This window comes from Amblyraja radiata, chromosome 26 (genome assembly GCF_010909765.2).
Source record: "Amblyraja radiata isolate CabotCenter1 chromosome 26, sAmbRad1.1.pri, whole genome shotgun sequence".
Lineage (NCBI taxonomy): Eukaryota > Metazoa > Chordata > Chondrichthyes > Rajiformes > Rajidae > Amblyraja > Amblyraja radiata.
The window spans coordinates 20,288,995-20,309,657 of record NC_045981.1 but is presented as its reverse complement, the minus strand read 5'-3'; the positions used below and the strand labels follow the sequence as shown (position 1 = coordinate 20,309,657).

General features: G+C 44.9%; 1 protein-coding gene across 1 annotated transcript in view; it reads left to right on the top strand.

The window, feature by feature from the left end:
- Nucleotides 1-20,663, top strand: part of unc13d (unc-13 homolog D) — a 75,101-nt gene that overhangs the window by 33,138 nt on the left and 21,300 nt on the right. Inside the window, exons 15-23 of the mRNA XM_033044415.1 lie at nucleotides 634-724; nucleotides 4,829-4,885; nucleotides 6,245-6,342; nucleotides 6,773-6,824; nucleotides 8,837-8,967; nucleotides 9,551-9,671; nucleotides 13,347-13,490; nucleotides 17,710-17,802; nucleotides 18,624-18,860. Of these exons, the coding sequence (XP_032900306.1) occupies nucleotides 634-724; nucleotides 4,829-4,885; nucleotides 6,245-6,342; nucleotides 6,773-6,824; nucleotides 8,837-8,967; nucleotides 9,551-9,671; nucleotides 13,347-13,490; nucleotides 17,710-17,802; nucleotides 18,624-18,860 (1,024 nt within the window). The remainder of the gene's footprint in view (nucleotides 1-633; nucleotides 725-4,828; nucleotides 4,886-6,244; nucleotides 6,343-6,772; nucleotides 6,825-8,836; nucleotides 8,968-9,550; nucleotides 9,672-13,346; nucleotides 13,491-17,709; nucleotides 17,803-18,623; nucleotides 18,861-20,663) is intronic.

Genomic DNA, 20,663 nt, shown 5'->3' with positions numbered 1-20,663 from the left:
GGCCGCAGTGCGGACGGAGATACGATACGGGGAAAAAAATCGCATCTCCGTCGTGGTAAAAGATTAGAAAAAGTTTCCCCCAACCCCCTCCCCCACTCAACACATAAAACAAAGCTAAAGAACACTAAAAACATACATTTAACACATACTAAAAAAACAACAACGAAAAAAGGGACAGACAGACTGTTGGCGAGGCAGCCATTGCTGCTTTTTCCCCATTTCAGAAGCAGCTGACACAAACTTACCAAATAGTAAATAAAAGCGTGATGTTTAATTATATCTGTCTATCTTGGAACATTCCTCTGAATGTTTTTTCAGATAGTGTTCATGAAATGTCAGAGTGAGCATGGTCTGTGGGAAGAGCATAAACGGGGAGTTAGTGTTCATAATAACGTCATGTGTATGTGGAATAAATGTGGGAAATGCTCTGCAGTAGTCAATGTTTGTGATTGGTGACTTGCATTGGGACGTGTGCATTGATAGTGGGGGATTTCCGATGTGGATGGGCTGTGGGGGTTTGGGGTGGGTGATAGTGTGGGCGTGAATGTGTGAACATTTTTTGCCCCATGTTATTTCTGTTTGGGTGTTATGTCCCACTAATCTCACTCACTGCACTTTCCCCTTCTGTCACAGGATACTGGTGCAAATCTATAAGATGAAAGCTTTCAACAAACTTTGTTCATCAGTTCCTGATCTCCATGACAGAATCATTGATGCTGTAACGGTACTGTTCACAAAAAGAAATAACGATCGCTGCTAATAAGGAACCTCGGGGTCTAGCCCATTAGTTCCCTGACATTGGCAACACATGTCGATTGTCTGGTGGAGAAGGCTAATGGCATGCTTGCCTTCGTAGGTTGTGGCGAAAAACATAGAAAACATTGAAAAATAGGTGCAGGAGTAGGCCATTCGGCCTTTCGAGCCAGCACCGTCATTCAATATCATCATGGCTGATCATCTAAAATCAGTACCCCATTCCTGCTTTTCCCCCATATCCCTTGATTCCATTAGCCCAAGGAGTTAAATCTAATTCTCTCTTGAAGCCATCCAGCCTCCACTGCCTTTTGTGGCAGCGAATTCCACAGATTCACAACTCTCTGGGTGAAGATGTTTTTTCTCATCTCAGTCCTAAATGTCCTACCCCTTATTCTTAAACTGTTACCCCTGGTTCTGCTCCCCCAACATCGGGACCATTTTTCCTGCATCTAGCCTGTCTAATCCTTTAAGAATTTTACATGTTTCTACTAGGATACCCTCTCATCCTTCTAAATTCCAGTGAATATATGCCCAGTTGACCCATTCTTTGATCATATGTCAGTCCCGCCATCCCGGGAATTAACCTGGTGAACCTACGCTGCACTCCCTCAATAGAAATAATGTCCTTCCTCAAATTAGGAGACCAAAATTGCACACACTACTCCAGGTGTGGTCTCACCAGGGCACTGTGCAACTGCAGTAGGACCTCCTTGCTCCTAAACTCAAATCCTCTCGCAATGAACGCCAAAATGCCATTAGCTTTCTTCACTGCCTGCTGTACCTGCATGCTTACTTTCAGTGACTGATGCACAAGATCACCCAGGTCTCGTTGCACCTCCCCTTTTCCTAACCTAACACCATTCAGATAATAATCTGCCTTCCTGTTCTTGCCACCAAAGTGGATAACCTCACATTTATCCACATTATACTGCATCTGCCATGCAGCTGCCCACTCACCCAACGTATCCAAGTCACCATGCCGCCTCATAGCATCCTCCTCGCAGCTCACACTGCCACCCAGCTTTGTGTCATCCGCAAACTTGGAGATGTTGCATTTAATTCCCTCTTCTAATTCCTTAATATACATTATAAATAACTGGGGTCCCAGCACCGAGCCTTGTGGCACCCCACCAGTAACTGCCTGCCATTCTGAAAAGGACCCGTTAATTCTTACTCTTTGCTTCCTGTCAGTCAAGCAGTTCTCTATCCAAGTCAATACCCTACCCCCAATACCATGTGCTCTAATTTTGCACACTAATCTCTTGTGTGGGACCTTGTCAAAGGCTTTTTGAAAGTCCAGATACACCACATCCACTGGCTCTCCCAGTATCCATTCTACTTGTTACATCCTCAAAAAATTCCAGAAGATTAGTCAAGTATGATTTCCCCTTCATACATCCATACTGACTTTGACCGATCCTGTGACTATTTTCCAAATGCGTCGCTATAACATCTTTAATAATCGACTCGAGCATCTTCCCCACTACCGATGTTAGGCTAACTGGTCTATAATTCCCCCGTTTCTCTCTCCCTCCTTTCTTAAAAAGTGGAGTTACATTGGCTACCCTCCAGTTCACAGGAACGGATCTGGAGTCGAGCGAACATTGGAAAATGATCACCAATGCATCCACGATTTCTAGAGCCACCTCCTTGAGTACTCTGGGATGCAGACCATCAGGCCCTGGGGATTTATCTGACTTCAGTCCCAACAGTTTACCTAACACCATTTCCTGACTAATGCGGATTCCCTTCAGTTCCTCCCTCCCTCCCACTCGATCCTCAATCCCCTCGTATTTCTGGGAGATTGTTTGTGTCTTCCTTAGTGAAGACAGAACCAAAGTACTCATTTGTAGACACAAAATGCTGGAGTAACTCTGCGGGACAGGCAGCATCTGTGGAGAGACCCTTCTTCAGACTGATGTCAGGGGAGTGGGTGGGACAGGTAGAATGTAGTCAGAGACAGAAAGACTGGCGGGAGAACTGGGAAGGGGGAAGGGATGGAGAGAGTGCAAAAGCAAGGGCTATTTGAAGTTAAAGAAGTCAATGTTCATACTGTTGGGGTGTAAGCTACCCTAGCAAAATATGAGGTGCTCTTAAAGTACTCATTTAACTGTTCTGCCATTTCCTTGTTTTTCATTACAAATTCACCTGTCTCTGAATGTAAGAGACCTGCATTTCCTTTTTACATATCTAAAGAAGCTTTTACAGTCTGTTTTTATATTCCCCGCAAGCTTTCTTTCATGATCTTTTTTCCTTGGAAAGACTAATTGTTTGCCCTGAAATGATGGCTGCTGAGAAGTCCTTTGAAAGAGATGAATAAACTATGAGACATAGATAGGATAGAGAATCATTATCTTCTTCCCATGGCAGGGGTATTAAGCACAAGAGGACATTGATTTAAGGTGATACAGAGAATTATTAAAGGGGATCTGAAGGGAACCCCGGGAGTGGTTGATATCTGGAACTTGCTGCCAGAGATGGTGTTAAGCAGCCTTTTCACGGGGCGAGTTGACGCAAGATGTCACAAGAGTGAAGAGGTCGTGGTCCAGCACGAGTCTCGCACGATATAACGGGGATAGATAAAGAGTTCCCACGGTACTCGGCATTTATGTTATTTGTGCGAGTGACTTGGCCGTTTCCCGAGCTTTCGCGTTAAATCTTGAATGAACATCGTGAACTACACGTGACACAAATGATGTAACTTTTTTTTTCACACACTATATATATCCTCCCTTGGTTGAATCGGCTCATTTGGAGACATGCCTATACTAAATAATTTCGAGTACAGGATGTTGGTTTTTTTCATTGACGCGCTGCATGCAGCTGCCCACTATGTGCATCGAAAACGCTTGCTTGAAGGCAGAAGGGAGAGATTAATTAAAAAGAAAAGCATAAAAAGCTGGAGTAAGTCAGCGGGTCAGGCATCATCTCTGGAGAAAAAGAATAGGTGACGATTCGAATCGGAGCCCTTCTTCAGACATCCTAATCGGAATTGAGTCTGAAGATGTGTCTCGTCCCGAAACATCAGCTTTTTTTCTCCAGAGATGCTGCTTGACTCGCTGAGTTACTCCAGCTTTTTGTGTCTGTCTTCGGTTTAAACCAGCATGTGCAGTTCACTCCTTACACGGGTCTCTGTACAACATTGATTGGTAGCGTTCCGGACCCCTGGACCCGAGGACTCCGACCTGTATCTCTCAAAGAAGTACATGTGAAAAATTTCTCACGGACCATAAAAATGCGTAACCTTTCAGTAAAGTCCCTTTTAAAGTCCCTTTTAAAGATTATAGTTATTTTCTTGAATCTCATTAACATAACTCATGAATAAGTTGATGTCCATATGCGGATGTAAATCTTTATTTTTATTTATTTTTTAAATTCAATCCCACAGAAGATAATTTTTAATCACCTTCTGTCCCCTCTGTCCAGCTTCCGGGTTCACCGTTCGCAGGAGTTCCCACGGTACCCGCAAGAGTTATTACGGATATCGCACTGGCCACTACGTTCATATAATGTTGCAATACTCAACCACAAGTGTACAAGTCACTCTTGGAGAAATTCAAACTTTCTTGAATTTTCTCCCGAGTGACCAAGTTACACGATTACCTGCCGTTAGCGCTACGGTGGTCCACGGTGGTCCACGAATGCCGTACTGTTATCGCACGAGGTTCCCACGATGTTAAACTCCGGTTAACTCTTGCGTCAAGTCGCCCCGTGAAAAGGCCGCTCTCAGATACAGTCACTGCAATGTTTAGTTGGACACGTAATAAGCACGGCTTAGATGGATACTGCCCTAGTAAGATGGGAAAAGTTGTCAGCATTGACATGGTGGGCCGAAGGTTATATTTCTGTGCTATAAACTTTATGATCCTATAACTGGCCTTAACAAACCTGTCATTTATTTGTTCCACTTCAGGTTAATGTCAAAGGCCATGCCTTAAAATACACCTTGCAACAACTGGATTGTGCAGTGACTGTTGTGTGGGGAATGACTCTGAGGATTGTGCAGTGAAGGGGCTGGAAGGGGATTGATTATGTGTATCTTGGGTCAAATATTCTTCCTTCTCTGTTACAGGCCGGCACTGTGGAGTGGTACCATGCCCAGAAACAGCTGCTGGAGCCCATGATAAAGGTACAGAAGGTTTACAGTGCTGTTTACATTGGGTGGAGGATGTCGGCAACTGGTGTTCTTTGTTTGTGCTTTATATTCCAGCAATTGTCTCAAAGTCAGTGATGGACGATATAGCTCCTTGTCCCAATTCATGCTCCTATTTTGGTGGTGTCAGTCTCAGGCTCTGCTAAATCCTGGTGGTCAATGGTGTGATGTAGAGAAACAAAAAAACACTTAACTCAGCTGGTCAAGGGACGTACTGAAGCTCGGTGCAGCCAACGCCAAGGCTCTGTGGGGGAGGACCACAGACTAGGGTCCTTCTGCAGCTGCATATTGGGGCACAGGATGTGGTGGAGACGCCCCTCAAACAAGGGAAGGGATATCACCCCGGGGGGGGGGGGGGGGGGCACGTGAGTGGCAAGGGTGCCAGGTGTAATTATGGTTTTTGGGAACTCTGCCATATATAATGTTAACGAATGTATGTTTAGCCGTGGAGAATGTCGGAGGAATTTTGCACAGTTTGTGTTTTGTACATAATTTTTTAAATTCTGAATGAAGTTTATTTTGATTTTTTTTTAAAAGGTAACATTCATGGAAAGAGAAACTGGTCCCCATTTTATGTCAAAGTTGGAGAGCAAAGCTACAATGCCCCACCAATCATTCGATGTGAATAAATATGGCGTAAGGCTTTGGTCTACACTGTACCAAGGCAGGGACCGCCTGGTTATAAATGGGGCAACATTCCCTCTTCAGTACTCCAGCAAATCCCGGCTTTGTTACACATCCTCACCATTATGTGTGTGTGTACATACACATTGAGCAAGATTGCCCATCTCCCTTGTTGATGGTGTGTACACTCACACGCTAGACCCTCAGACACTGTAGATTCCCTCTGAGCATCGCTGTCTCTCCTATGTCCACAACTCATTGAAAATTGGCTCTTTTCCAGGTTGCTTGTTTTCCAGATCACAGCTGCAAAGGCAAGAGGCACTGATGACAGAGACCAAGTTGAAGTTTGAAGTAATGTTTTAATCATCAAATTCCCTTTGGGCTCCCACCCATTTTCATGTGACAGGTGGGACAGTGAGGGTCAGCAGATGTCCCAATGATGTGGGATGTTTTTTCCACACATCCTCCATCTGTGACCACTGGGTCAGGAGTGGGTCCCTTGGCTGACTTTTCATTCTCATAATTCAGGAGCATGCATTCCCAAAATATCTTGAACTTTGGTCTCTAATTCAGTCACATCCTATCTTTAGCTCGAAGCCAAATGGTAAAACCATGCCTTATATCCATTTGAACTTAAATCTAGTTCTACTTTGGTTTCTCAGTATTGATTAATTTATAAATGTTTCATTACAAATGAGAATTTGTTTGCAGTCTGAGGAAGAGAATATGAAATCGCTGGTGCTACTCATCGATCAGCTGAATACTGGCCTTACAAGCGACCGGAAAAAACGAGCAAAGATTTTCACAGGGTAGGTCCTGTGTATATTCAATCACACGTGTGAATTATAAAGCACCAAGAAATCTAACTCTAGTTATCCCGAGAGAGTGTGTTCCGAGAGCCCGCTGCCGTAGGTAGTGGACAGAATTATAACCAGAATTTTATAGATCTACTTTCTCTACTACTATCAGTGCCAACTTCTGTATGTCATCAACACTTTGGTGCTCTCCAATGAAAACTAAATGGGAATTGTGACTGGAAGTTAAAGCAGCTTTGTGGAGACACAAGGAATTGCAGATGCTGGAAGCTTGAGCCAAAACATGAAGGGCTGGAGTAACTCAATGTCTCCCAGCATCTCTGGAGGGAATGGACAGGCAATGTTTTGGGTCGGGACCCTTCTTTGTTTTTTATTGTGTTCTGATGCTTCAGTTCTGCTGATTGGTGGTGTTATTTTTTCACAGCACCGTCAAAGTCAATCTATTCAATGTCACTTATCTGCTGATCCAGAAATTGGTAAGAATTAATTTAATGCTGTCAATATCTGCCCACCCTTCCTGCTGCTAAATAAGATTATATGCATTCATGATAATGTCCAAATCAAGGAACATGGGATCAGAATATTTACCAATGGCACCAAACGAACTTTTCACCCTTCAACCTTCACAACCTTCCCAACCTTGAGGGACTGTAGGATTACCAGCCACTCCATGTGTGGTAAATAACCATGTCTAAGTGTGTAGGAAGGAACTGCAGATGCTGGTTTACACCAAAGATATACACACAAAATGCTGGAGCAACTCAGCGGGACAGGCAGCATCTCTGGAGGTCTCCCATTCCTTTTCTCCAGAGATGCTGCCTGACCCGCTGAGTTGCTCCAGCATTTTGTGTCCATCAACCATGTCTAAAGTTCACTCAAATTTGTGAATTAACTAGTTAATTTATGCTTTGCATTGGTAATCCTTCAAAATGACTTGAACAAGCTACTGTTCCGTGTCAAATTATCGGTATTATTAATTGCTGATCATTATCGATAATCTTAGAAATTATTGTTCAATAGAGTTAACTATTGGAAGTACTAACAATTTAGGTTTAGGCTCATCATTGTCACGTATAGAGCGGGACAGTGAAAAGCTTTGTTTTGCATCTTTCCAAACAGATCAGATATACCACGCATAATACAATCGCCAAACTCAAGTTACAATAGGTGGAGCAAAGGGGAAGAAGTGGCATTGTCGTCATGTTATCATTTTTATACGTTTTTAATGAATTCGCTGTTTATTATTTGAGATTGGAATAAATTGGTGAAATGAGTTTTGGAATAGACTCCTTAAATATGAGACTATTTTAATTACAACTGATAGTTTTTAACTGCACAGGTTAAGGCCTATATTTGAGTAGGTAGCAATGTTTTGAGTTTTGTTTGTATGATTTATCCTGGGATGAATGTGTTGGCTGTATGTATTCCACTGTGACCTCCTGGGCTGTTGGCCCTGTGTGTGCGGAGATGCTGCCCGTGACTGCTTCATGCTCCTGGTACATTCACCTTCCACGCTGGGGGCTGCCTGGCTCAGATCTCACTTTCCCCAGTCCTGCAGCGTACATGCAAGCACCAGTTCTGGCTGGAACATTTCCACAATTGAACTTTGGTTACGTTTCTCAAGAGCCAGAGATGCTGCTTCCGTCATTTATAGTTACCACCGCGAACAAGAACATGGGATTAGCCAAGTCAGGACCCTGGACTGAGCTTCCTCACAAAGTACAACACCCTTAAAACCTTCACCCTGTTCACTGGGATCTTAGTTGATTCCTCAGCCATGGCTCTACTTTCCCGCTTGTGTCCCATACCCTTGACTCTGCTTTTGACCAAAGAACTCAATCTTGGAAATATGTAAAGACACTGTAACATTTGTGGTCTTCTGGTTCCTTGGCAGTACTTCTGTTAAAATGGAACATTAAAGGTTAAATGGATAAATGCAGTCAATCAGTCAATATTAAGATTGATGTTGGAACGGGCTTGATGGAGGGAATGGGCTCTTTCTGTTCTCAGAACAAACACTCCAGTTTGGTCAAAAAACAAAGTGCTGGGGAACTCAATGGGTCAGACAACATCTATGGAAGGAAATGGACAGCGATGTTTCGGGTTGGGATGCTTTGTGATTCCAGTTTGGTGTTGCATGGACCAATGTTTTTAATTCCTGTCTATGCTCAGATGGCTGGTCTTTGATGGACTGGTGTCTAATCCCAGCATTCTTATCCAAGAAGGAGGAACAAAATTCTCTAGAGTAGTGGCCCCGGATAGTTATCTGTGGAAGCCTAGATCTGAAATAAGGGCCGGCATGCGTCAGTCAGTGTGTTGTGACGTAGGTGGATTGCTGACATTTTCTCTCAGCTTGCTGGTGATCACTGGCTCTGTGGAGGAGATTTTGGAGGCTATATGTCATCAGTGGATCAACACAAACTGGAGGAGCATTGGTGCACTTTGGGAGATGAGTGATATTCTTTTAACGTCTTTTGTTTATCTTCAGGTGGCAGAGGATCTGCAGGAACAAGTGATAAGTACTGGAGGCGGCAGGTCGAAGGAGGTCGTTGAGAGTCTCTACCAGTTATACCAGAACATCAGGCTGCTGCTGCACCAACAAATTTACTTATTACCAAAGTAAGTCCATCCAAGACGTACTCTCGCACAGTGGGTCCCCAGAACATCATTCACTGAGGGTGCATCGAGTGATAGATAACATGAGTGGTTTGTCAGAAAGTCAGATCTATTTATCATGTGATGTATCATTTGGTTTGTGTGCCCATGCAATGCACTCACACAGTCTATGTTCTGTACACTCTGTATATGTCCACATACTTGCAGTCAAGAAGTGTACCAACAGTGTGCTAACAATAAGCCTGTACTCACAGCATGCGTCTGAAACTTGTCCTCACCCAGTCTCCTGTATAAACTCACTGTGTAGCCTCAGAACACATCAGTTGTATTCAAGGCAACAGCGATAGATAATAAATGCTGAGCTTGTCAGGAACAGTCACATCTAAAGAGAAAAATAACAACAAAATCAGGGGCTCCAGGGCCGTACGAGCGACAGACAGTAGTCACTGTGCTTCCACTATGAAATGATGTATTCACTTTAACAATCGTATCTCTCACATTTCCCAATTAGAGACCAAAAGAAATGTTCTTGGAGTCTCTATATTTCAGCTGAGTGTGTAACCACCTGCTTCTCTCTGTGTTTCAGTGAAGGTTCGCTTGCACTTAGTGACTTCTACAAATGGTTCAGTGATTCTTTACCAAAGTGGTTACAGATGGTGTACAACAACACAGTGGAGATGGTCCAGCGAGCTGTGCAGAAAGATCAGGTATGACAGCCTGGTCACTGTGTTCAGCATGCTTCATTCAATCACCATCACTTCGGTAAAACATTTAAGACACGGCCGCGGGATGGTATAGCATCATGGATGGAGGTTCGCATGGTTTCATGGTTGAGAACTAGGTTTGACCCCCAAACCCAGATGAGGGAGACTTGCTGAGCCCCTAAATGGGTTTAGTGTGGGGTGTACATAGGATAGACCTGACTGCCACCCCCATCCCGACAGGATCTGACTATGTGTTCTGATAGGACCTGACCCTGCATGTCCTGACAGGACCTGACTACAGTAAACCCTAGTTTTTACGGACCTCCTTATAATGGATTTTGGTTATAGTGGACAGACCTACAGACTGTCACTATAAGGCTGGACTGCTGATGCCTCCCTGCCCGCTCCTGCCAACACCACCGCCATCACCTCCATAACCTCACCACTGCTGCAGCGTGTGATGTCCATGTCAGATCCTCTGAGATGTGGACTCCCAGGTATTTAAAGCAGCTCGCCCTATTCACAGTATCCCCATTTATCTTCAATGGTGTGCACGTCCTCGGATGATGTGCCCTCCTAAAGTCCACGATCAGCTCCTTAATTTTTTTGATATTCAAGAGGAGGCTGTTGTCCTGACACCAGAGTGCCAGATCAGCCACCTCCTCCCGGTAGGCCTTCTCATCGTTATCTGAGATCAGGCCCACCGCCACAGTGTCATCAGCAAACTTGATTATAGAGTTGGAGCTGAACCTAGCCACACAGTCATGTGTGTACAGGGAGTACAGTAGGGAGCTGAGGCCGCAACCCTGGGGGGATCCTGTGCTCAGGGTGAGGGACTTCAATGTATTTCCTCCCATCTTGACTACCTGGGGCCTGGCGGTGAGAAAGTCCAGGGCCCAGGCACACAGGGGGGTGTTGAGCCCTAGTTCCAGCAGCTTCTCAGCCAGTCTGGTGGGGACTATCTTGTTGAAGGCTGAAATGAAGTCTATGAACAGCATCCTCATGTAGCCCCCCTTCTGGCTGTCAAGGTGAGAGAGAGCAGTGTGCAGAACCTGGGAGACCGCATCGTCCGTGGTTCTGTTCGGACGGTATGCGAATTGTAGCGGGTCCATGTTGCGAGGGAGGAAGGCGCAGATGTGTTTCTTGACCAGCCTCTAAAAGCATTTCATGACTACCGAGGTGAGAGCCACCGGTCGGTAGTCATTCAAACAAGCTGGAGAGCCATTCTTTGGTACAGGTACAATGATGGATCTTTTGAAGCAGGCAGGGACCACGGACTTGGCCAGAAAGAGGTTGAATATTGTAGTGAGCACCGGAGCTAATTGCATAGCACAAGACTTAAATACTCACCCAGAGATGCCATCTGGGCCTCCAGCTTTCCTCGTGTTCACACGTGTCAGAGCCCTCCTCACGTCATGCTCGGACAACGAGAGTGTGTGCACATCCCCAGCGATGACCCTCCCTCCTGCCTCGCTAGCCAGCAAGCTGGCGGTGTTGTCGTTAGCCGGCAGACCAAGGGTGATGTTGCCCGTCTCAAAACGAGCGTAGAAGGAGTTCAGGTCATCAGCTAGGGAGGTGCCGGCCCTTCTGGTTGAGGGGGAGCTGCTCTGGTAGTTGGTTATAGTCCGTAGCCCCTGCCACAGGCGTCTGGTGTCCTGCTGCTCCATCTGTGACTCCATCTTGTACCTCCTTTTTGCGTCCTTCACCGCCCTTCGCAGTCGGTAGCACTCTACCTTGTAGACGTCCATATTTCCGGATGCCAGGCCCGAGTTGTAGGCAGCAGTGCGAGCATTCAAGGCAACAGGAACGGACCTGTCCACCCAGGGTTTTTGATTTGGAAAGATGCTAACCCTTACCGTGGGGACGATGTTGTCGGCTATTGTTGCGATGAAGTCCGTGACTGCTTCCGCAAACTCCTTGACGTCACTGGAACTTGCTTGGAACATATTCCAGTCGACATCTGTCAGTACATCTTGCAGCATGGCCTCTGACTGTTCGGACCACCGCTTTACATCCCTCGTCACTGCCGCTTCCTGAGCTATCCTCTGTTTATACTCCGGCAGCAGGAAAATGGCAGCGTGGTCAGATTTTCCTAAAGGAGGGAGTGGAACGGCCTTGTAGCCCTTCCGGAACAGCGTATAGCAGTGGTCCAATGTTCTCTCCCCGCTGGTGGTACACATGACACCTATGTTTCCTCCTAATAGCAGCTGTACAACCTTGCAGACTACTACTTGTATGCAATGCCTCTGCCCCAACTTTACATCAATGGGCAGTGTTTCTGTTGTGATCCAGACTGCCATTCCTCCATCCTCGCCAGCATGTAATCAGCATCTTCTGGGCCTTAGATGAAAACCAAAAGATCACTGCAGCCTTCGGGAATCTGAACCAAAACCAGAAAGTGCCAGAAATGTTACGCCGGTCAGACAGCATCTGTAGAAAGAGGAACAGAGTTAACGTTCCAGTTGCAGAGCCACTGTCATAGGTTCAAGGTTGCCTGTTTATCTCACCACAGATGCTGCCTGACCTGCTGAGTAGTTCCACCATCCTTATTGTTTTATTATTTCGGATTTGTTGCACCTGCAGCTGTTCAATGATTCAATGATACCTTATTTTTGCATGTACTTAGGTACAGTGTAATTCTTTGTTTTTGCATACAATTCAGTAAAATCACACAGCAGACTTTACCTAGGCAGTACACAAAGAGTTGCCATATTTCTGGAGCCGACAACGTTTTAAAAGGTCCTAGTACAGTTTTATTGTGTGTTCTTTATTATTGTACTGCTGCTGACAACCCAAATTTCCACCAACCCTGGTTGTGTGGCAATAAATTATATCTATATATCTATCTATCTTTGTGCAGCGGTGAACTGGGCCTGCCACTACAGGCAGCCCGCCACCTCCCTCTTAGCTTTCAGCAGCCCCCCGTCAAGACCCTCTTTATTCTCGGTGCCCCCCCTTTGTCACGGCTGCAACAGTGTTGAGTATATTATTTCTCTTTCACTATAGTCTGGTGGAAAAGATGCACAATAACATCCTGCTTAAATCCTCACAAATGTAAATTCATCTTGGAAGAAGGTAGCTCATGTCCCCCTACGGGAACAGATTGTCAGCTCCACAGGACACCAGTGGACTTGCACGCTCAGATTTTACTCACTGTACTCACTTTGGCAACAGAGTTGGTTTCAGAAATCAATGGCTCATTAATCAATGTTTAAATCAAAGGAAGACAAAAAAATGCTGTACCAGCGGGACAGGCAGCATCTCTGGAGAGACGGAATGGGCACTGTACTCTTGTCGGAGTGAGGAGGAGAACTTCTTCAAAGTAGACATACCTTGAGGAGATTTTGCAATGTTTAAATCAGTCTGTTTTAGTCAACAACAGCCTGCCATCAGAGGCCGGTCTCTCTACCTGTAGCCAGTTCCACCTTCGACTTTCTTACAGGTGGTCTTGCGTTAAACAGCATTAAAAAAAAAGGTTATCTGTACATCAGGGTAGATCCTGCGACATTCTGCTGATGTGGGAAGGTTTCGTAGCATCCATTTGATTGTTCTTTGGCCACTTGTCAATCATTGTTGTGTAATACATTTGCAGACATTTGTTGCACGTTTTGCCCTTACTCACGTTGCTTTGCAGTGTCGTGGTGGGTGTTTTGTAACTTTCATGTACCATTCATACAGCTGCAATGTCTGGGGGAGAAGACTAAGCACAGCACCTCCGCAGTGGATATTGCAACCTGCTACCTCAAGATCAAGCAGACATGGACACAATTGAGTTGGCCGGATTCTGAGGAAGCGTTTGTCATCATGGTCAAGCTGACCGAGGTGAGTGTGACTTTGCATGAAATCGTCTGGTTTCTTGCACTGCTCATTACCATGCGTTTGTTTAAATGCTCCCTCTCTCTCAATTTTCAATTTTCAATTCAATTAAAAAAAAATTTCATTTCAATTTTAAAACTTTATTGGCATGTTAAAAAAACATTGTTATATTGCCAAAGTATAAAACATGACATGCATATTTAAAATGCATAAGTATAAATACAAGTATACAGTGCGATCTCTCTCTCTTTTTCTCCCTCTCTCTCTCTTTTTCTCTCTCTCTCTCTCGCTCTCGCTCTCGCTCTCGCTCGCTCTCTCTCTCTCTTTTTCCCTCTCTCTTATTTCCTATGGTCTTTAAAAATGGTTTAATTTAAAAACCCTATACTATGCGCCACTGTTGGACCCTGTCCATGATGAATGCAGTGTCACGGGACACGTGTTCCAATCCGTCTTGAAGAAGTGCAACATTCTCATTAACTCCTCAGAATCTCTGGCCCACAAGAGTTTGAACTGGTGAAGGTGCATTTGGGCTGGTACCGAGAACAATGAAGCGGCAGAAGCATGTCAACGTCTCACAAGCACGCCATCCCCCTACCCAACTGCCTGCTTCCTCGTCTACCTCCTGCCCCATCTGTGGCAGAATTCTGCAGGTCCATCATAATCCTTATCAGCCAGCTCAGTACCCACGGAACCAGAGAGGACGCAAGTTGTCCTTGATCCCGAGCGACTGCCTGAGATGGAGATTCCCCTTGGTAACTACTACCGCAGTCTGTAGGTTCTCCATTTCTCCTCCAGTGGTCAGAGCCTAGTCTGGGGAAGTCAATTATCCTCCCCCCAGCATATTGCTACATAGATTCGTACAGCATGGAAAAGGGCCCTTCAGCCCTAATCGTCTGTGCTGACCAAGCTGCCCAATCTAACTCTGTCCCATTTGCCTGCTAAACCTTGAACATCCACATGAACACCAGATTACAAAGTGAACTAGTGCCGATCTGGTGTCGGGATCGTTCAAGTTTTAGAATGAAGCAGAATATAATGTAGTTAAGAAAGTGGATCTTTACAGCTTCTCTGTAAATTATTTTTCTTCTATGGCAGAATATGAAAGGCCAGACTGCTCCAGCCCACCCCTGAGTGATGACGCAAGTTCTCTCAGTCATGTGGTTGACTCTTGCCCTCTGCAGTGGCCTGGCAAACCATTCAGTTATAGCAAACAGCTTGGCCAAAACAGAATTTAAATGAGACTAGCAAGGAGCATTGAACCAAGCGCAAAATTTGCTTAAAGTCAAAAGCAAGTGAACTTGATCAGCCTCGCAAAAATCTACTTCGCTGACATCTGGGGATTTGCCAAAACAGAGAGAGAGTGTCGCTCAGACAAGCTGAGCAACAATCAGTTAGGAACACAATATCACCCCACCCCTCACCAACCACCTCGGAAGATGCCCCATGCTGCAAGCTGACAGACCATCAGGGAGGGTCTGCACCGTGACACAGGGTCAGGAGGGATGGACTCAATGCTGTCCCATGGCATCACCTGCTGCTTTCCCTCAGCTAATGACTCAGTGCCCCTCCTTGGCACTGAAGGGGATCATCATCACCATCACCAGGAGAGGCTCGGCAATGCTGGTGCAGTGAACATACAAGTGTGGCTAGTACAGGAGGAAGGAGATCTTGCTGGGATTGTACAGAATGTGGAACATTGTGCATTGCCTCATTGGACTCTTCAAGGTGGTATACGGTTGCCTTGGGGTCAGTACTGCAAAGATTCACTCAAATGATTCCTGGGACAATGAGAACCATCGTTAAAACTGAAATGGAAGAAGCAAATATGGATTCCCCCAGCCAGAACGTTTCAAATAAAGGCTGTCGCCTCAGAGTATGGAGTCCTCCATTTATGGTTGAGATTTAAGGTTAATCCATTTAAAGTCACAGTCTAGACCAACAGTGAAAGTGGGCCGAGAAATGGCAGATGGAACATAACTCGGACAAGTGCAAAGTGTTAAGTTAAACAGGGCAGGATTTACACAGTAAATGGCAGGTTTTGGAGATTACTGTAGTAGAACAAAGAGATCAGGGAATATAAGTATATAGTTACCTGACAGTGGTGACACAGGTAGACAGGGTAGTCAAGCAGATGTTTTACCACGCTTGTCGACACCGGTCTTAAATAGATTAATATCCTGTGTGATATGATTACACATATGGCGTTGGTTGGGTCAGGGGTTGAAACATGTACTCGGGTCATATTCAGGTAAGCTGTGGTTGATTTGGGTTTGAATCTTATACCCAAGTGGATCACCTGGAGATGTTTAGTTGATTGCAGAGTTCCATTCATTTGCTGTCATTTGCAGCTCCTTATATAATGAAGCATTCCCACACCCGCGTGTGGTGAGACTCACAAAACCTTCGGGTGTGGGATGATAAGTGAAGAACACTAATTATGTCACATAGGTATGGCCAGTGATCATCTCCCACAAGATAGACCCTAACCATCTACTTTTGAAAACTGGTGGTGTTTCCATTATAACCATTGAACAAATCGATAACTAGATCAGCCATAAAGATACTGTGGCAACCAGAGCAGGTTAGATACTGAGTATCCTGTGGAGAGTGCCACAAGACTTTTCCACCACCTACAAGTCAGGAGTATGATGGAACCCTTTCTGCTTGCCTGGATGAGTGCTGTTCCCACACAACGTAAGAAGTTCAACGCCATCCAGGACAAATTGCTAAAGGCGCCATCTACCACCCCAAACGTCAGTCCCTGCAACCCCAGTGTATCATGGCTGTACTGAGTACCATCTACAAATGCACTGTAGTATTTCACCAGAGTTTCTTCAGTACCAAGCAAACCCATAACCTCTCCTTTGGAAGATAGGGAATTGACACAACCCAAAATGTATTCCTTGTTGCTGGGTGAAAATCCTGAAGCACTCTACTAGCACCAACCTCCATCTCCAATGTACACTCTGAGGAACTCTTTGGTGTGGGTGATACAGTCAAATCTAATAGGGTTCACAAAATTGAGTTGTTGTAATTGTTCTTCTTACTAATTTAAGATGGAAACTAAGATGAATTGTCTGTAAAGGACAATAGAGTGACTCCGTGCCATGTCTGTATAATGTTGCTGACTTTGCATTGACTATATAGAACACAAAGTTGGAGTAAAAGGTTGTCGTTTTGATATAGAAATGAAGATGGAAACTTGCAATATAACATGTGCTTGTCCAAGGCCATGAATGCAGAGATAAGCAATAACTTATTATTGGAGGAGCCTGATTTAGACCCAGCTTTTCCTGTTTTCTGAAAGGCTGTAGAATCTTTCAGTCATGCCATATTCAGACTTAGTAGAAGTGTTTTACTGATGAAAAATGTATAGCTGCACTAACTTCCCTTTGTTTGGAGAGTGGAGCCTGGGGAGCGTTGTGTAAAGTTGTGTTCACTTTGCACCAGGTACCCGCCACTCCCATCTGACGATGTCGATTAAAGATTGGATTGGTTTACTTTTAACCATTTTGTTGTTGTCTGTTTTAAGAAGCGAACTTTAACTTGGGGATTAGCATTAGCCTGGCAGTACTACCCACATCACTTGAAGAATACAAATGACACCATATTGTTCAGCCAGCAAAATTAAGGCTTGGAATTAGAGCCTGTTTCTCGTATGTGTCCCTGCGTATGGTGCTTTATACTCTGTAACCAGTAAACTCTGTAACCACACTCATGGGCTTTACATAAGAAACAGGAGCAGGAGAAGGCCACTCGGCCCCTCAAGCCTGCCCTCCCATTCAATAATGTGATCTTGGTTCAACTCTTTCCTACCTGAACCCCATCAGCCTATCACGATGATCGGAGTCTAAAATGGAGCGTGTTGGTGATTTGTCCCTGTTGTCTATATGTCCGCATTCCACCTGTCCCACACACACCCACATCATCAAGGTTTGGAGAGTGTGGGTGGTGGACTTTGCAGTAGGATGCATCATGCCCGGTACAGAGTACGGGTACCAAGCTCCTTGTGTGAGGCGATCTGGGGCAACAGGCTTGGGCACATGCAAAGATTATTAATCCTTTATCAGTCTGTCATGAGATAGGATATATTGCCTCAATCTGAGCGCAAACACCATTCCCCATCCTTCAATCCCCACTGAGTACTGGTGAATGGATAAGATTCACCAGTTTGTCTGCAGGTGCATCTTGAATCATTGCTAATCCTTGTGGACTCCTGTTGCAGGATATGTGCAAGATTGCATTAATGTACTGTCGACTCATCGAGCAGAGGGCAGAGGAGCTGTCAACCAACAAAGATCATGCCAACCAAAGTGGTGTGAGTACAGACTGTAATTCATCCCCTTCTGCACCTCTTTAATCTGTATTTCATTAAAAGGTCAAAAGATTTTCATGTCATTAATATTCTGCAGCGGTTGACAGTAATCTCTAATGTATTAAGAATTCACATGATTAGAAGGACATTACTATGCAACTGGGGAGTTAATGATATAGAGAATTGGAATACAAACCATTTATTCTCAGGCAAGGGCATTTATTTACTGTGAGGTAGTGTGGTGTGTCTGGTTCTTGAATACTCGTCTCAGAAGAGTATTAGGTAGAAAATGTTATGATGTTGGCCAAGTGAAGAAAGAACCACATATCCAAATGTGTATCCAATTTGTTATCCAAATGATGCCTGAATTAGGGGGGTATTAGCTCCAGGGAGAGGTTGGACAAACTTGGATAGTTTCCTCTAGAACGCTGGGCGTTGTGGGGAGACCTGATAGAGATATGTAAACTTATGAGAGGCACAGATAGGGTAGACAGTCAGCACCTTTTCCCCCCAGAATGGAAAAATCAAATACTAGAGGACAGAACTTTAAGGTGAGAGGGGCAAGTTGAAAAATCAACCTGGAGTTCCCATCTCACCCAGGTATTACAAGATGGAGAGAGTGGGGTTGGATGAAGTGCCGTATATCTTGGTAGGTATATGAATGTGGATTAGGCACAGGAAGTTGCTATGTGACCCCTTGGGTTTTTCTGCCATTTAATGTTCCATCTGGAGCTTTCCCATTTATGTTTCTTAATTAAAAAAATCCCCCATCATGTGGACAGTTTGAGATTATCTAATGACTTCCTTTCACAATGCTTTCCTAGTCAGACGTGAATGCCGTGAGGTCACCCCAGCTCTGTGTGGTTCTCAATAACATGAGGCATCTCCGAGTGATCATCTCCCAGCTGCCAGAAGACCTGGACTGGCAAGGCCTGAAGGAAGATACAGCCAACATGATTTCAGTGGATCAGATCCAGAACACACTGCACACCCAGCTGAAAAGAGTCAACGGTTCAATCAACAATAAGATCCAGGGTGTGATCCAGACCCTTGCTCAGAAGGTACTGAAGACATTTCAATGATCATCAAGGGGGAATTTAACATGCGACTGTGGTTCTGGGTGGCTGCTTTGACATTGGGTGGGTAGATCAATCAGATATCTAGACACAGGTTCCGTAGAGACCTCCTTGAGGAAAAATGGCCTGGAATTATTTACTTTAGACTTTAAAGATACAGCACAAAAACAAGCCCTTTGGCCCACCGTGTCCGTGCCGACCAGCGATCATTCCGTACACTAGCACAATCCCACATACTAGGGACAATTTACTATTTTACCTAAGCCAATTAACCTACAAACCTGTACGTCTTTGGAGTGTAGGAGAAAACCAAAGCATCCGGAGAAAACTCACGCAGTCATGGGGAGAAGGTACAAAGTCTGTACAAACCTAGGTCTCTGGTGCTGTATGGCAGCCACTACCACTGCACCACCCCGTTATATACTGCTTGAACCTGGGAACATTTTTTCCTCCACCTACACCTCACTCAATCGTGCTCCTCTACATCAGTTGGAAAACTGCTGAAGCTAAAGAAAATTCTAAACAAGTTAATTTAGGACAGACCCCACTTTTGTCTTTTGCACTTTTGTCCAGTCCAAGACTTCAGTCCTTGATTATTAGAATGTTGTAAGTGCGATGTTGAAAAGTGCAAGCGTTGTTGGTGCCAGCCGGGAGAGAGGTGGTGAAGGCTTGTTAATCACAGCTGTTGTCCCCTGAAGAGATGAGTGAGAACGGAGGAGAGAGAAAAAATAAAACATCGCAGCTGTAGGAAATCTGAAACAAAAGAGAATGTTGGCAATGGATCATCAGGAGAGGCAGCATCTGCAGAGAGGAAAGACTAAGTTAATTGTACCGATTAACCTTCCATCAGAACTGGCCGGCTCTGAATCAAATAGGAAAGGGTAGTTATCTGAACCCGTTGAAATCAGCATTGAGGCCTGAGAGGTACAGGGATCTGCAGGTGCTGGTTTACAACAAAAAAGCAAAGTGCTGGAGTAACTCAGTGGATCAGGCAGCATCTCTGAAAGACATGGATTGGTGCCATTTCAAGTTATGACCCTTCTGCAGACTGTAGTTGGGGGATAAAGCTGGAAAAGAGGCTGGGGCAGGACAAAGCCTGGCAAGTGACAGATGAATACGTGTGAGGGGGATTTGATTAGGAGATGGATGAACAGAGATGTAAAGGAGATAAAAGTGTGTCAGATAAGAAAAGAGAGGTGAAACATAAATCCAAAGGGAGGGATATAGATGGAAGGGGATGTGGGGTGGAAGGGGGAGGGGAGGGAGGTGAAAGTCCTGAGAGCTGTAACATGCCTCAACTTGCTGTTCCCTGATAGTACCTTGTACAGCGTTGGAGTAGTGAAGGAGGCCGAAGATCAGGGTAGGAATTGGATGGCGGAGCGATCTTATTGACTGTTTTCTGTGATTAGTAATGAAAGGCTGAAAATGGGCACCGAGCAAGAAGGAACTATAAGAATACTCATAATATGTGAAAAATACCCAGATCATTTTCTTTTGAATTTGCCTATGAGCAAACCTGCTCCCCCTGAGGAGTGGAGATGTCCCCTGGAGTGGCGATTGTATGACTAACAGATTGGGAATGTCACATCCAGAGGTTGTGGACTCATACCATGGAGATGAGTGAGACCTGTGGATTAGACCGATGTATAATGCTGGAATACTGGAGAAAGAAACAGTGTAAAAAGTTGTTAAATCCCGAAACGTTAGGGCTTTTCCCCCTCGGATGCTGCCTCACCTGCCAGATATTTCCAGCATTTCTGTTTTTGCAGCTCACTGTGTTCTGCCTTT